The following is a 16211-nucleotide window of genomic DNA, read 5'->3' as shown; positions in this document are numbered from 1 at the left end:
GTGTGTGTGTGTGTGTGTGTGTGTGTGTGTGTGTGTGTGTGTGTGTGTGTGTGTGTGTGTGTGTGTGTGTGTGTGTGTGTGTGTGTGTGTGTGTGTGTGTGTGTGTGTGTGTGTGTGTGTGTGTGTGTGTGTGTGTGTGTGTGTGCCACCACAGCAGAGAGAGGACTAGGAATCCTTTAAAAAAACAATCAGGGCATCTCCCATCGACCTTCTTCCCAGCTTACTCATTGAATCGCTCTGCAATAAGCTCTCACAGTCTCACTACAGAAGGTTCACTTTAGGCATTAATTGGTTAAGTTAAGGGGTAAGGTTTGGCATAGGGTTAAAACAAAAACAATTCTATGGTTAAGTTTAGGCATTAATTATGAATGGTTAAGGTGGGGGTTAAGGTTTGGGATAGTTTTTAAAACAAAACAATTAACAACAAGTACCTAGCACTGGGATTAAACATTCGATCCTCAGAGGCGGAGCCCGTGGTTTACGCCCATCCGCCATCCCCGTCCACACCCTAGCAAACCCCACGACTACTTGATGGTAATAGCGCTCACCGTTGCCCCTAGTGGCCGGTTTTGAAGTGATCTGAAAGTCCTATTTACCTGGACGGTCGACTGAGCAAGGGCAGCGCCTGCCATATAATTAGAATGGAACATCGATTTGAATGAGAATGTCAGTTCTATCAATTGTAATTCTAACGTGTTGACATTGTGCTGAAGCTCAGGTTTGTGTCATAAGGGCTTTTGCTCGGTTCTCTTTTTTGGCTATATTCCATTGATTTCCAGTCTACCACACACAGCTCTGATCAACTGTAAATTTAAGTCGATACCCATAAACTACTGTGCTTTGGGACCGTAGAATCTACACACAAACACAATAAACATGCACAAACACAGACCCTTGTTCATTTCTTCAACATAAATAGTGACAAAAATATTCATACAACTTTTTCATTGACAATTTACGAGACTGTAACGGACTAAATAGACCCAGAAAAGAATGTCAGTGATAAGCACAACAGATGCTTATGGTACACCACACCCGGCACAGGAGCTCCGGGCGAGCAAGCAATGCTCCGGCTCCGCCTCGGATTTATACACACTGAAACTAACCCAGCCTTCAAATCACAGTAGATACCGGTTGTCTGGTTAAGAAACACAAGCTGCTTTACAGAAAATGTAAAACAATAGCAGCATTACGTTTAATAGTAAAACAACAGTCTAGCTATGTTTTCTTCTCCCTTGAGTACAGAAACTTTTTTGAATTTTCTGTCTCACTCAACCCTTGATCAATTCATTGAATTTCTACCTGCAATGCTCGTTTTGCAACTGAGTGCAGCCCTGGTAACATAACCAGTAGCCTATATGCAAGTATTTGGTCGCATATAAAGAAAGGAAAATGGATAGCAAACAATTTATTGACAAAATGGCTCTTGCCACTACGCTATTATCTGACTGGGTCAATCACTTTGTTTTTGAGTAAATGTGCACCCAGTGACTCAGACTCGAGCACAAGGGACTTGGGACTCGATTCGAACTTCCGGTTTATTGACTCGACTATAACACTGGGCGAAACAGTCATTAGCTCCCCTTGTACGTTTGTGCACCAATTTGGCTGCGCCGTCAGGGGACCATTGAACAATGGCAGTGACGCAACCGATTGGCGGAGGTGCAACCCATTATGCTTGGTCAAAACTTTACCGCACTATCTGGTGATTGTGCTACTCTCTATCTCTCTCTCTCTCTGCTTGTGTGTGTCTGTTTGTTCTGTCATGTGCAATATCGATATAGGCTGAATTAGGAATTTACATTGCCAGAAAAGTGTTGTATATTCTTATACGTGTTTGTCATTTCTCTGCTGTTGGGAAGAGAAACTGGATGTTAAACATGTCGGTAGGACAAGGCTTTGTATGTTTGTGCCCATGGAAGTCAGTGATTTATGTTTACTATGGGTTAATGATAGAAATGTAATGTGACTAAAATGGCCCACTGTTTTTGTCATTTTGACAAGACTAAATCATTATTCAAATGACAAAATTGTGACTAAGATTTAATGATATTTTAGTCAAAATGACAAAGACTAGACAAAATCTGAGAAAAAAGAGTACCCGAATGAACACTTACTCACTCACACACACTCACACACTCACTCACACACACACGCTCTCTTCATCTTCTCAGTCCCACGTGAATAGGTTCCCATTTTCACCTGTTCTCCAATTCTCCCGACACTCCTCCGTTTTGATCTTGTGATGGCTTTGTTTAGCCCCTAAAAATCAAAGCCTGTAGATGGCAATATATACTGAGCTAACAAATGGAATTGTTTTAATATGACCATAAGATGGACCATTTAGCTATTTGATTTAGAATTAGGACCCCTGTAGGTATCCCAAAAAATAAACAGATTATTATCTGATGAAACATTACATTTGTCCTGACTGTTATTAGCCCCATAGCAACACATTGAATAATACATTCATACAAAAAAATAAATCAAAAGGAAATATGGTTTGAGGTGTCTGTAATGCATCTGAGAGATATAGGAAAGCATCGGGGACAAAAACAAAACAGTTACATGTGTAACCCTGGTTCTGTGAAGATTCGTAGAGCAAAATGGACACTTTCTTGTTGGTGAGAGGCTCAACTTTCCATAGTGGGATCATATTAGTTGTGTAGCTCAAACCATTCAGACTTTGCAGACGTTTTTGTGAGAAGGACGGTTTTCGGGATTACTCCTGGTCTGATAGACAGCACTGTACCTCAGCCGCCTTCCATCACAGATGCGGAAGGCCGATAGCGTGGACTTAGAACAGCCCTTGCAAAAACCAGGAGGTCTCTAGCTTAAATCAGACACATTTTTGATGAATAAAACCGCAATTAAAATAATGATGAAACGGTTCTTACGCACCGATGCAAACATCTACACTTATGGGTTTAGTGGACTGTGTTTTGGAACAACCTCTATTTATCAAACTAAGTTTTGATCTAGCCCTTTAATGAAGACTAAATTCTAGGACAAAATGCTAAGAGGGTAAGCCTGTTACCCTAGTTGTTGATGGCATATTGTATGCAGTTGTTGTACATTTCATCCTTTTCACTGCAGAAACTTTACCGCCTCTCCTCCCTCCTATCTCTCTCTTTCTCTTGCTCCATCCCCCACCCTCTCTCTCTGGCTCCCGACCTCTTTTCTACCTCTCGAACGGTTTCTCTTTTCCATTCATTTGAAAATGAACGTGTCTATAGATTTTCCTCCACACAGAGAGCAGTTGAGCACTGAGTGTTTTGCTTCAGCGTTCGGGTGCTCTTTCTGTGTATAACATGTGATTTGAGGAGCTGAACAGTTTGTTTTTGAGGTAACCATATATTGGAGGCTTTTGTCTGAGGCGTCTGCCGCACACTGTGTTGGTTTCAAGAGAATCCGATTGACCCATTCAGTTCCTCTGAGAGGCAAGCAATGTGTACATTTACAGCTCAGGGCAGATATACTGTCAATAGACAGTTATGGAAAAAATAACATGAACTGATGGTGTAAGAGACAGCTAGTTGTCGTGCAGTATTTGGGATTGTGTGATACAGTGCCGCATTATTTGAGTGTTTGTGTGTGTGTGTGTGTGTCATTTTACAGTGGTTTAACCCTTGCTTAATAACCGTTTTCTCTCTCCCTGTCACCCTCCCTCTCCCCCTTCTTCTAGAGTGGAAGCAATGCAGCGGAGACACACCACGCTGAGGGAGAAGGGGCGTCGCCAGGCTGTGCGAGGCCCAGCCTACATGTTTAACGAGCGTGGCTCGGCCCTGACGCCGGAGGAAGAGGGTTTCCTTGACGCTGCCGAGTACGGCAACATCCCCGTGGTCCGTAAGATGCTGGAGGAGTCCAAGACCCTCAACTTCAACTGTGTGGACTACATGGGCCAGAATGCATTGCAGCTGGCGGTGGGCAATGAACACCTGGAAGTGACTGAGCTGTTGCTAAAGATGGATGGGCTAGCCAGAGTGGGCGACGGGCTCCTATTGGCTATCTCTAAAGGGTATGTGCGTATCGTGGAAGCCATATTGGCGAACCCGGCGTTCAGCCAAGGGTTACGGCTCACCCAGAGTCCCCTCGAACAGGAGCTACGGGATGATGATTTTTACGCTTATGATGAAGACGGGACACGCTTTTCCCACGACGTCACCCCAGTCATCCTAGCAGCACACTGTCAGGAGTATGAGATTGTGCATATTCTGCTCACCAAGGGGGCCCGCATCGAGAGGCCTCATGACTACTTCTGTAAGTGCAATGAGTGTGTAGAGAAGCAGAAGAGAGACTCGTTCAGCCACTCTCGCTCCAGGATGAACGCTTATAAAGGGCTGGCCAGTGCTGCCTACCTGTCCCTGAGCAGTGAAGACCCTGTCCTCACCGCCCTGGAGCTCAGCAATGAACTGGCCAGACTGGCTAACATAGAGACTGAGTTTAAGGTGAGTTTAACTGGCCAGACTGGCTATCATAGAGACTGAGTTAAAAGGTGAGTTTAACTGGCCAGACTGGCTATCATAGAGACTGAGTTTGAGGTGAGTTTAACTGGCCGAGAGACCGAGAGTGAGATACCGAGAGTGAGATACCGAGAGTGAGATACCGAGAATGGGATACCGAGAGAGAGACCAAGAGCATCATCAGAGTACAGATAAAAACTCCAAACAACGCAAGCAGAGCAGAATTAGACCAATTCCCTCTTTTGATTAATATTTCAAAAAAGAGCCACCAAATTGCATGATAATTTAGAAACAAGTTACCCCCACTCCTCCCATTCCAAAGCCCTCAAATGCCAAAAGGTGACCACAGACAAGAGTCTACTGAGGTCCAGAGACTCAGTTCACTAACCATCACTACCAACCCAACGAAGCCTCAGGACAGAGAGAGAGAGAGAGAGAGAGAGGAAGAGAGAGAGAGAGAGGAAAAGAGAGAGAGAGAGAGGATGAGGAAGAGAGAGAATCCATGTATTTGCACTTGAGGATTTTCTGCTCCGTCATCTGCTATGTTTGATACGTCTCTGCTAGGAGTCGTAGCAGCTTTGGCTCAGGACTGAGGCTGCTCTCTCTACTTTGCTGTCTCACTAGTCCTACACGTGCTATACACACATACTACTGTACATGGGCTCCCGAGTGGTGCAGCAGTCTAAGGCACTGCATCTCAGTGCTAGAGGTGTCTCTACAGACCCTGGTTTGATTCCAGGCTGTATCCCAAACCGCCGTGATCGGGCGGTTTGGGGGTGACGCATAATTGGCCCATTGTCGTCACGGGTTAGGGTTTGGCCAGGGTAGGACGTCATTGTAAATAAGAATTTGTTCCTAACTGACTTGCCTAATTAAACAAAGGTTAAATAAAAATTCCAAATGCACAAATACACACATACACTAATACACACGTTAACGTGTTAACAGCGCACAGCTGGGTCTGTGTGTTGAAAGTAGATGTTTCATGCAGCAGTGTGGGGTATACAGCCACAACGACAGGAATAACATTCAAGCCCAGGAGCTCTAGGAAGGAAGGAAGGCAAAGGGGAACACTTTGGCATTTAGACAGCGGGGTAAAGTGAGTACAAGGGTGGAGTCCAGAAGGGTGCGTGGGTTGGTATTTGTCATGACTGCAGCTGTGTCTGCTCAGGTGTCTGTCTGTCTGCCTGCTTCCTAGATGTGTAAATGAGAAGTAGTGGCCCGGGAGGCTTAGTTCTATTACCCTCCATCTCTTTCATTACACACTCATTATCACCTTCCATTTCTCTCTCCTCTATCTATCTCCCTCTCCCTCCCTTTCAATCTCTTCCCCTCTCTCTCCCTCCCTTTCAATCTCTTTCATGCTCAGTCTCACCTCCCTTTCAATCTCTCAAGGGGAACCTTCTCCCTCCCTCCCTTTCAATCTCTTCCCCTCTCTCTCCCTCCCTTTAAATCTCTTTCCCTCTCCCTCCCTCCCTTTCAATCTCTCTCCCTCTCTCTCCCTCCCTCCCTTTCAATCTCTTCCCCTCTCTCTCCCTCCCTTTCAATCTCTTTCCCTCTCTCTCCCTCTCCCTTCCTCCCTCCCTCCCTCCCTCCCTTTCAATCTCTTTCCCTCTCTCTCCCTCCCTTTCAATCTCTTTCCCTCCCTCCCTCCCCTCCCTCCTCCCTCCCTCCCTCCCTCCCTCCCTTCCCTCCCTCCCTCCCTCCCTCCCTCCCTCCCTCCCTCCCTCCCTCCCTCCCTTTCAATCTCTTTCCCTCTCTCTCCCTCCCTTTCAATCTCTTTCCCTCTCTCTCCCTCCCTTTCAATCTCTTTCCCTCTCTCTCCCTCTCCCTCCCTCCCTCCCTTTCAATCTCTTTCCCTCTCTCTCCACTCTCTGAGGTAAGAATACATATGTTCTGACTGTGTCAGACACAGTCGGTTCTTGAACACTCTTTCCTTATGTAGTCCACTTATCCCAAAGGAAGGAACGTGCTGATCTCATTGGAGAAAGTCCCTGTGGGCGTTATCAGTATTATTGTTGTTTTAACGAAGCTGCCCTCTGCAATCTTTACATGGTTAAGTGCAGGATTAGACCTGTTGCCCAGGGTTATGTTGACACGGTGCCACATGTACCATTGTCCCAGTGGGTTCAAGTGATTGGGGACAGCACACAGTGTGCTCCGGGTTTTAAGCGTTGACATATACACTGAGTGTACAAAACATAAAGAACGCCATGACATACAGTGACTTGCGAAAGTATTCACCCCCTTGGCATTTTGCCTATTCTGTTGCCTCATAACCTGTAATTAAAATACATTTTTTGGGGGGGGGGGTTGTATCATTTGATTTACACAACATGCCTACCACTTTGAAGATGCTAAATATTTTTTAATTGCAAAACAAACAAGAAATTAGAAGAAAAAAACAGAACTTGAGCGTGCATAACTATCCCCCTCCCCCTAAGTCAATTGTTTGTAGAGCCACCTTTTGCAGCAAGTACAGCTGGAAGTCTCTTGGGGTATGTCTCTATAAGCTTGGCACATCTAGTCACCGGGATTTCTGCCCATTCTTCAAGGCAAAACTGCTCCATCTCCTTCAAGTTGGATGGGTTCCGCTGGTGTACAGCAATCTTTCAGTCATACCACCGATTCTCAATTGGATTGAGGTCTGGGCTTTGATAGGCCCTTCCAAGACATTTAAATGTTTGCCCTTAAACCACTCTAGTGTTGCTTTAGCAGTGCTTTAGGGTCATTGTCCTGCTGGAAGTTGAACCACAAATCTCTTTGAGACTGGGACGGTTTCCCTCAAGAATTTCCCTGTATTTAGCGCCATCCATTATTCCTTCAATTCTGACCAGTTTCCCAGGCCAATTAAAACATCCCCACAGCATGATGCTGCCACCACCATGATTCACTGTGGGGATGGTGTTCTCGGGGTGATTGGAGGTGTTGGGTTTGCATAATGTTTTCCTTGATGACCAAAAAGCTCAATATTAGTCTCATCTGGCCAGAGTACTTTCTTCCATTTGTTTGGGGAGTCTCCCACATGCCTTTTGGTGAACACCAAACGTGTTTGCTTATTTTTTCTTTAAGCAATTACTTTTATCTGGTCCCTCTTCCATAAAGCCCTGCTCTGTGGCGTGTACGGCTTAAAGTGGTCCTGTGGACAGATACTCCAATCTCCGCTGTGCAGCTCCTTCAAGGTGATCTTTGGTCTCTTTGTTGCCTCTCTGGTTAATGCCCTCCTTGCCTGGTCCGTGAGTTTTGGTAGGAGGCCCTCTCTTGGCAGGTTTGTTGTGGTGCCATATTCTTTCCAATTTTTTGATAATGGATTTAATGGTGCTCCGTGGGATGTTCAAAATTTCAGATATGTTTTATAACCCAACCCTGATCTGTACTTCTCCACCACTTTGTCCCTGACCTGTTTGGAGAGCTCCCTGGTCTTCATGGTGCCACTTGCTTGGTGGTGCCCCGTGCTTAGTGGTGTTGCAGACTCTGGGGCTTTTCAGAACAGGTGACAGATCACGTGACACTTAGATTGCACAGAGGTGGACTTTATTTAACTCATTATGTGACTTCTGAAGGTAATTGGTTACACCAGATCTTATTTAGGGGCTTCATAGCAAAGAGGGTGAATACATATTAAAGAGCGTGAATACATATTAGAGGGTGAATACATATTAAAGAGCGTGAATACATATTAAAGAGGGTGAATACATATTAAAGAGCGTGAATACATATTAAAGAGGGTGAATACATATTAAAGGGGGTGAATACATATTAAAGGGGGTGAATACATATTAAAGGGGGTGAATACATATTAAAGGGGTGAATACATATTAAAGGGGGTGAATACATATTAAAGGGGGTGAATACATATTAAAGGGGATGAATACATATTAAAGGGGTGAATACATATTAAAAATGAATACATATTAAAGGGTGAATACATATTAAAGAGGGTGAATACATATTAAAGGGGATGAATACATATTAAAGGGGGTGAATACATATTAAAGAGGGTGAATACATATTAAAGGGGATGAATACATATTAAAGGGGGTGAATACATATTAAAGGGGATGAATACATATTAAAGGGGGTGAATACATATTAAAGGGGATGAATACATATGCACCACTTTTCCATTTTGTTGTTGTTGAATTTTTTTAAACAAGTGATTTTTTTCGAAATAAAAATCTATTTAAATGACAGGTTGTAATGCAACGAAAGAGGGGAAATGCCAAGGGGTGTGAATAATTTTGCAAGGCACTGTAGACTGACCAGGTTAATCCAGGTGAAAGCTATGATCTCTCATTGATGTCATTTTTTTAAAATCCACTTCAATCAGTGTAGATGAAGGGGAGGAGACAGGTTAAAGAACATTTTTAAGCCTTGAGACAATTGAAACATGGATTGTGTCTGTGTGCCATTCAGAGGGTGAATGGGTAAGATATTTCAGTGGTTTTGAGCGGGGTATGGTAGTAGGTGCCAGGCGCACCGGTTTGTGCCAAGAACTGCAACACTGACAGATTTGTCACGCTCAACACTTTCCCTTGTGTAACAAGAATGGTCCACCGCCCCAATGAACATCCAGCCAACTTGACACAACTGTGAAAAGCATTGGAGTCATCATGGGCCAGCATCCGTGTGGAACGCTTTTGACACCTTGTGGAGTCCATGACCCAGAGAATTGAGGCTGATCTGAGGGCAAGAAGCGGGTGCAACGAAATATTCCATTTTTTTTTTTACAATGTTTAACCTTTTCTCCTCTTCATCTACACTGATTGAAGTGGATTTTAACAAATGACATCAATAAAGGATCATAGCTTTCACCTGGATTCACCTGGTCAGTCTATGTCATGGAATGAGCAGGTGTTCTTACTGTTTTATGCACTCAGTGTACATCCATTGGTGGAGAGTGTAACGCTCCGGGTGTCGTGGGTGTGGAGTCAGACGCAGGAAACAGAGAGTGCAATGCTGTGCTCTTTAATGCACAAACGCCACAGGGTGCTCAAAACCAAATGCCCCAAACACGGGGGGCGAAAACAGTACAGCCGAATACACGACCAGGATCAAACACGTTCCTCTACTACCTAACCGAAGGTAACAATAATTAATCGCGCACAAAGAAACAGGCGGGCCGGCTGTCTAATAAAGCCCAACTAATGACTCACTAACAGGTCCTAACAATAAACATACAAGGAGGGGGAGGAAAGACAATCAGTGGCAGCTAATTGGCCGACGACGACGACCGCTGAGCGCCACCCGACCGGGAAGGGGAGCCACCCTCGGTCGGATTCGTGACAGTGAGGCTATAGTTAACATCTAATAATTGTTATGGGAGCCAATGGACTAACTTACTGACCGACAGAGGAACTCCAAATACTTCCTTAATGTACAGTAACACCACACACACACACACACACACACACACACACACACACACACACACACACACACACACACACACACACACACACACACACACACACACACACACACACACACACACACACACACACACACACACACACACGCACTCTCTTTCTTTCTTTCTTTCTCTCTCTCTCTCTCTCTCTCTCTCTCTCTCTGTCTCACAGTCTTGTAAAACTAACTTTGTGGGGGGACACAATTCAGTCTCATTCAAAATCCTATTTTCCATATCTCTAATCTTATCTCTAACCCGATACCTAACCCTAAAACTAACCCTAGCTCTTAACCCTAAAACTAACCCTAGCTCCTAACCCTAACCCTAACCCGTAACCTTAACCCTAAACTCAAATCAAATCAAATCAAATGTATTTATATAGCCCTTCGTACATCAGCTGATATCTCAAAGTGCTGTACAGAAACCCAGCCTAAAACCCCAAACAGCAAACAATGCAGGTGTAAAAGCACGGTCTAAACCCCCTAGAAATACCATTTGACCTCGTGGGGACTAACAAAATGTCCTGACTTCTGGTCCCCACAAGAATAGTTAAACACGTCCAAACACACAACTGCTCAGAGGTGTGAAATTGGCTGGTGAGGAGCACCTGTGTCTAATCACAGCTGGAGAAGGAATCGCCACAGAGTCACAATCAGCAGAGCAGGGTCACGAGATATCCCTCTCTCTCTCTCCACATCTCTCCTCACCCATCTCTCTCTCTCTCTCTCTCTCCACATCTCTCCTCACCCATCTCTCCCTTCATCTCTTTCTCTTCCTCTCTCTTTTCGCCTCACTAGTTCTTCCATTTCTTCTCTCGAAATCTTTCAGCATTTTCCATCTCCTTCCATCTCCTTCCAGCTCTCCTTTTCGGGTTTCTTTCTGTCCACCCTTTCTCAACAACTTTTTCCCTACCTCTTCATCTTTTTTTCTGCCTCTTTCATTAAGTATACCTGTGTGTGTGTGTGTGTGTGTGTGTGTGTGTGTGTGTGTGTGTGTGTGTGTGTGTGTGTGTGTGTGTGTGTGTGTGTGTGTGTGTGTGTGTGTGTGTGTGTGTGTGTGTGTGTGTGTGTGTGTGTGTGTGTGTGTGTGTGCTCATTCACTGGATTCCTAACACCTACCTTATTCTTATTGTCCCCTGAGGGCCTAAATACTCTCAATTCCATTGGCCTAGAGTGAGTGATCAGTCATTCCCATTGGCACATTGCAAAATGTCACTTCAGAAAGTATGGATGTACCATCTCTTCTTCCTCTTTGTCTCACTGTCACCCCCCCTTCCCCCCACCCCTCCCCTCTCGCTGTCAGTCATTAGTGTGGCTCTGTATAATGGTGGAATTTCCATCAATTAGTACGGTGGTATCATCAGCATGTGAATAATGCCTGCAGGGTGGAATAATTATCATGTGTCCTCTAGAACCTCATTACAATGTTCTGTATTCAAACACGGCGGGCCACGCCATCATAGGATGACGATCCCTGAGTCACAGGAAATAGTTATGTTCGAGGCAACCAAAATTCCTTAGAGCGGCAATCAGCAGTAGCAAGAGTAAGAAAGCCCCCCCTGGATCAGTAAAAACCTGATTGATGGGGCTGGAGAAATTCAATCACTCTCAAATTCATACACAGAGCTATGGGTGCAAGGATTGACTGCCCGTGACATCAACATTTTAACCATATTTTGAGGCTATATAGTGTTTGTTTACATGTTCATTGTTTACAAACATTGGTGTTAAACAAACTCATATTTTGGCTTCTGACGGGGTACGACAAGTTCAAGAATCAACGGGTACATATCATTCATTTATTAAGTCCAACAAAGGAATGTAGCAACTACTGATTGCCCCTTTAAGGGTGGCATAGAAGTGAACGAAGAAAAATGGAACCATGGAGTGTTTTTGTCCTGAAGAGAAGTAAGGGAAGAGGGAGCTTAATTGAACGCGCTTGGTATGAAGTGGTGATCACGTAGCAGAGGAAGCCTGTCGGGGACATCTTATAACTGCAAGGGCTGGGGGAAACTTTCCCAGAAAGCATGTTATCACTGAGCTGTACTCGTTTGTTTGAACACTGTGCAGCTATGCATAAACAATTTGACTTTAGTCTCTGTGGACAATTGGCTCTACACACCACTCTGACTGGTCCAGGAGGGATGGGTTGGCAGATTTTGTATGCTCTTGTGCGAATGCATGAAAAACAATGAGGGATCTCTGCTTGTATGTTACGCGTGTGCTTGTGTGTGTGGTCGTTTGTTTGTTAATGAGTGTTTGTGTGTGTGTGTAACTGCCTATGGTTGAGCAGAGATGGAGGAGGGAGTATGGAAGGATGGGAGAAGGAGAAGGGAGGGGTGAATGGATGAAGGAGGTAGAGAAAGGGAAGAATGAGAAAGGAAGAAATGCAGGTTTGAGCGAGGGAGAGTGTGAATAAAGAGATGAGAGAGGGGGAGTGTGGAAGGATGGGAGAAGGAGAAGGGAGGGGTGAATGGATGAAGGAGGTAGAGAAAAGTGTGAATAAAGAGATGAGAGAGGGGGAGTGTGGTGTCGGAGATGAAAGCTGTGTGAATTTGGCTCCAGAGCTGCCCCTGTCCCATTGGACACACACTGGAGGAATCAACATTGTTTTCACATCAATTCAATTACTTTGAACCAACGTGGATTAGACGTTGAACTGACGGCAGTGGGGTGCTTCCAACAATTCGCCTAATCAAGTCATTATACAAACACTAGCTGCACAGGAACATTCTACCATCCCCCTCTTTCTCTTTTTCCCACCTTTTCTTCCTCACATCTTCCTCTTCTGTGTCCTCCTCTCCTTCACCCTCTCCTTATCGCTCCCCTTCTTCTCTGCCTCTCATTCACTGTCTCCTTGCTCGCTCTCTCCTCTCTCTCTCTCTCTCTCTCTCTCTCTCTCTCTCTCTCTCTCTCTCTCTCTCTCTCTCTCTCTCTCTCTCTCTCTCTCTCTCTCTCTCTCTCTCTCCATAGAATGACTACAGGAAGTTGTCCATGCAGTGTAAGGACTTTGTAGTGGGGGTGTTGGACCAGTGCAGAGACACAGAGGAGGTGGAGGCCATCTTGAACGGAGACGTGGACAATGCCCCGCCCAGTGACAACAACCGCCCCTGCCTCGAACGCGTCAAACTGGCCATCAAATACGAGGTCAAGAAGGTGAGACCCCCCCAAACCAGGACCACAACCTGATCGCATTACTTGACACTGCTGTAAATGACCATATATATATATATACAGTATGTTCATGTTTTTTTATGGTTTAGTTTACATGTCACCACTTCTTTCTGATATCTTTGATTGTTCATGTTTGACCCCATGTGTGTGTTTGTTAACAGGTGTATTCGGAGTGGGAAATGTTGATTTATGTTCAACCTGGAACATCTCACAGGGAAAACATTGGATCAGTGATGTACTACAATACTACAATACAATATAATGCAGTGATACACATTTCTGTGCGTGTGTGTCCCCGATACCTGGTAGCATTTGTAAATATCAGACAAGTCTCTGTGTCAGACTACCAGAGGTGTTTCAACGAAATGTCAAACCAAGTCCCCTCTCCCTACATCACCCGGGACTCACAGAGACACACAGGCACTCACACAAGCATATTCCAACAACAAAAAAGGTACATACGTTTTCTCTGACCTTGTGGTTGTACATCCTATATGTAAACATTGTGAGACATAGTACCATACGGTTCATACTACCTCGCATGTCATCTAAGGCAGTGGTTCACCACACCACTCCCACCAGCACACATTTTTGTTGTAACCCCGGACAAAACAAATCTGTTTCAGTGGTTCTCACACCTCTCCTCGGGGATCCCCCGTTGTTCTATTCCAGCGCCAACACACCTCATTCAACTTGTCAACTAATCATCCCGCCTCGGACTGGGTGAGCCAGGTGAGCTAGTTCAGGGCCACAACTAAATAGTGAAACGTCCATCCTGCGTGTGAGCTTCCAGGGAAACGGTAAAGTGTAGTGCCTGGGATGTTTTCCCAAACCAGGAGCGTGACCACGGCTGAGTGTGTTAATCAACCTGCCAGATGAGGGGGAGGAGGGGTTGCTATGACAACCAGGTGGCCTTGAATGCTATTGTGTAAACTCAGTGGGGGAAACATACACACGCGCACGCACGTTCGCTTAGGCAGGCACCCGCGCGCGCGTGCACGCACTCTCACACACACACACACACACACACACTCACACACACACACACACACACACACACACACACACACACACACACACACACACACACACACACACACACACACACACACACACACACACACACACACACACACACACACACACACACACAGCATGGGCACTCTCAGACAGATGCACAAAGACTTAGACATATTAACATACAAACTAGTGACAGGGTTCCCATGATGTGTCAATGAAGATTATTGCAATCACCAAGGGGGTGGAGGAACTTTTTATTTATTTTTTTATTTCACCTTTATTTAACCAGGTAGGCTAGTTGAGAACAAGTTCTCATTTGCAACTGCGACCTGGCCAAGAAAAAAGCATAGCAGTGTGAACAGACAACACAGAGTTACACATGGAATAAACAATTAACAAGTCAATAACACAGTAGAAAAAAAATGGGCAGTCTATATACAATGTGTGCAAAAGGCATGAGGAGGTAGGCGAATAATACAGTTTTGCAGATTAACACTGGAGTGATAAATGATCAGGTCATGTACAGGTAGAGATATTGGTGTGCAAAAGAGCAGAAAAATAAATAAATAAAAACAGTATAAAAAACAGTATGGGAATGAGGTAGGTGAAAATGGGTGGGCTATTTTCCTATAGACTATGTACAGCTGCAGCGATCGGTTAGCTGCTCGGATAGCTGATGTTTGAAGTTGGTGAGTGAGATAAAAGTCTCCAACTTCAGCGATTTTTGCAATTCGTTCCAGTCACAGGCAGCAGAGTACTGGAACGAAAGGCGGCCAAATGATGTGTTGGCTTTAGGGATGATCAGTGAGATACACCTGCTAGAGCGCGTGCTACGGATGGGTGTTGCCATCGTGACCAGTGAACTGAGATAAGGCGGAGCTTTACCTAGCATGGACTTGTAGATGACCTGGAGCCAGTGGGTCTGGCGACGAATATGTAGTGAGGGCCAGCCGACTAGAGCATACAAGTCGCAGTGGTGGGTGGTATAAGGTGCTTTAGTGACAAAACGGATGGCACTGTGATAGACTGCATCCAGTTTGCTGAGTAGAGTGTTGGAAGCCATTTTGTAGATGACATCGCCGAAGTCGAGGATCGGTAGGATAGTCAGTTTAACTAGGGTAAGCTTGGCAGCGTGAGTGAAGGAGGCTTTGTTGCGGAATAGAAAGCCGACTCTTGATTTGATTTTCGATTGGAGATGTTTGATGTGGGTCTGGAAGGAGAGTTTGCAGTCTAGCCAGACACCTAGGTACTTATAGATGTCCACATATTCAAGGTCGGAACCATCCAGGGTGGTGATGCTAGTCGGGCATGCGGGTGCAGGCAGCGATCGGTTGAAAAGCATGCATTTGGTTTTACTCGCATTTAAGAGCAGTTGGAGGCCACGGAAGGAGTGCTGTATGGCATTGAAGCTCGTTTGGAGGTTAGATAGCACAGTGTCCAATGACGGGCCGAAAGTATATAGAATGGTGTCGTCTGCGTAGAGGTGGATCAGGGAATCGCCCGCAGCAAGAGCAACATCATTGATATACACAGAGAAAAGAGTCGGCCCGAGAATTGAACCCTGTGGCACCCCCATAGAGACTGCCAGAGGACCGGACAGCATGCCCTCCGATTTGACACACTGAACTCTGTCTGCAAAGTAATTGGTGAACCAGGCAAGGCAGTCATCCGAAAAACCGAGGCTGTAGAGTCTGCCGATAAGAATATGGTGATTGACAGAGTCGAAAGCCTTGGCGAGGTCGATGAAGACGGCTGCACAGTACTGTCTTTTATCGATGGCGGTTATGATATCGTTTAGTACCTTGAGTGTGGCTGAGGTGCACCCGTGACCGGCTCGGAAACCAGATTGCACAGCGGAGAAGGTACGGTGGGATTCGAGATGGTCAGTGACCTGTTTGTTGACTTGGCTTTCGAAGACCTTAGATAGGCAGGGCAGGATGGGTATAGGTCTGTAACAGTTTGGGTCCAGGGTGTCTCCCCCTTTGAAGAGAGGGATGACTGCGGCAGCTTTCCAATCCTTGGGGATCTCAGACGATATGAAAGAGAGGTTGAACAGGCTGGTAATAGGGGTTGCGACAATGGCGGCAGATAGTTTCGGAAATAGCGGGTCCAGATTGTCAAGCCCAGCTGATTTGTACGGGTCCA

General features: G+C 45.4%; 1 protein-coding gene across 1 annotated transcript in view; it reads left to right on the top strand.

Moving 5' to 3' along the window:
* Positions 1-3695: 3695 nt before the first annotated feature.
* LOC124018144 (short transient receptor potential channel 7-like) overlaps positions 3696-16211 on the top strand; it is a 56854-nt gene continuing 44338 nt past the window's right edge. Inside the window, exon 1 of the mRNA XM_046333415.1 lies at positions 3696-4448. Within this exon, the coding sequence (XP_046189371.1) occupies positions 3696-4448 (753 nt within the window). The remainder of the gene's footprint in view (positions 4449-16211) is intronic.

Source organism: Oncorhynchus gorbuscha, unplaced genomic scaffold (genome assembly GCF_021184085.1).
Source record: "Oncorhynchus gorbuscha isolate QuinsamMale2020 ecotype Even-year unplaced genomic scaffold, OgorEven_v1.0 Un_scaffold_4:::fragment_4:::debris, whole genome shotgun sequence".
NCBI classification, from domain to species: domain Eukaryota; kingdom Metazoa; phylum Chordata; class Actinopteri; order Salmoniformes; family Salmonidae; genus Oncorhynchus; species Oncorhynchus gorbuscha.
This window is presented reverse-complemented; position numbering and strand designations above follow the sequence as displayed.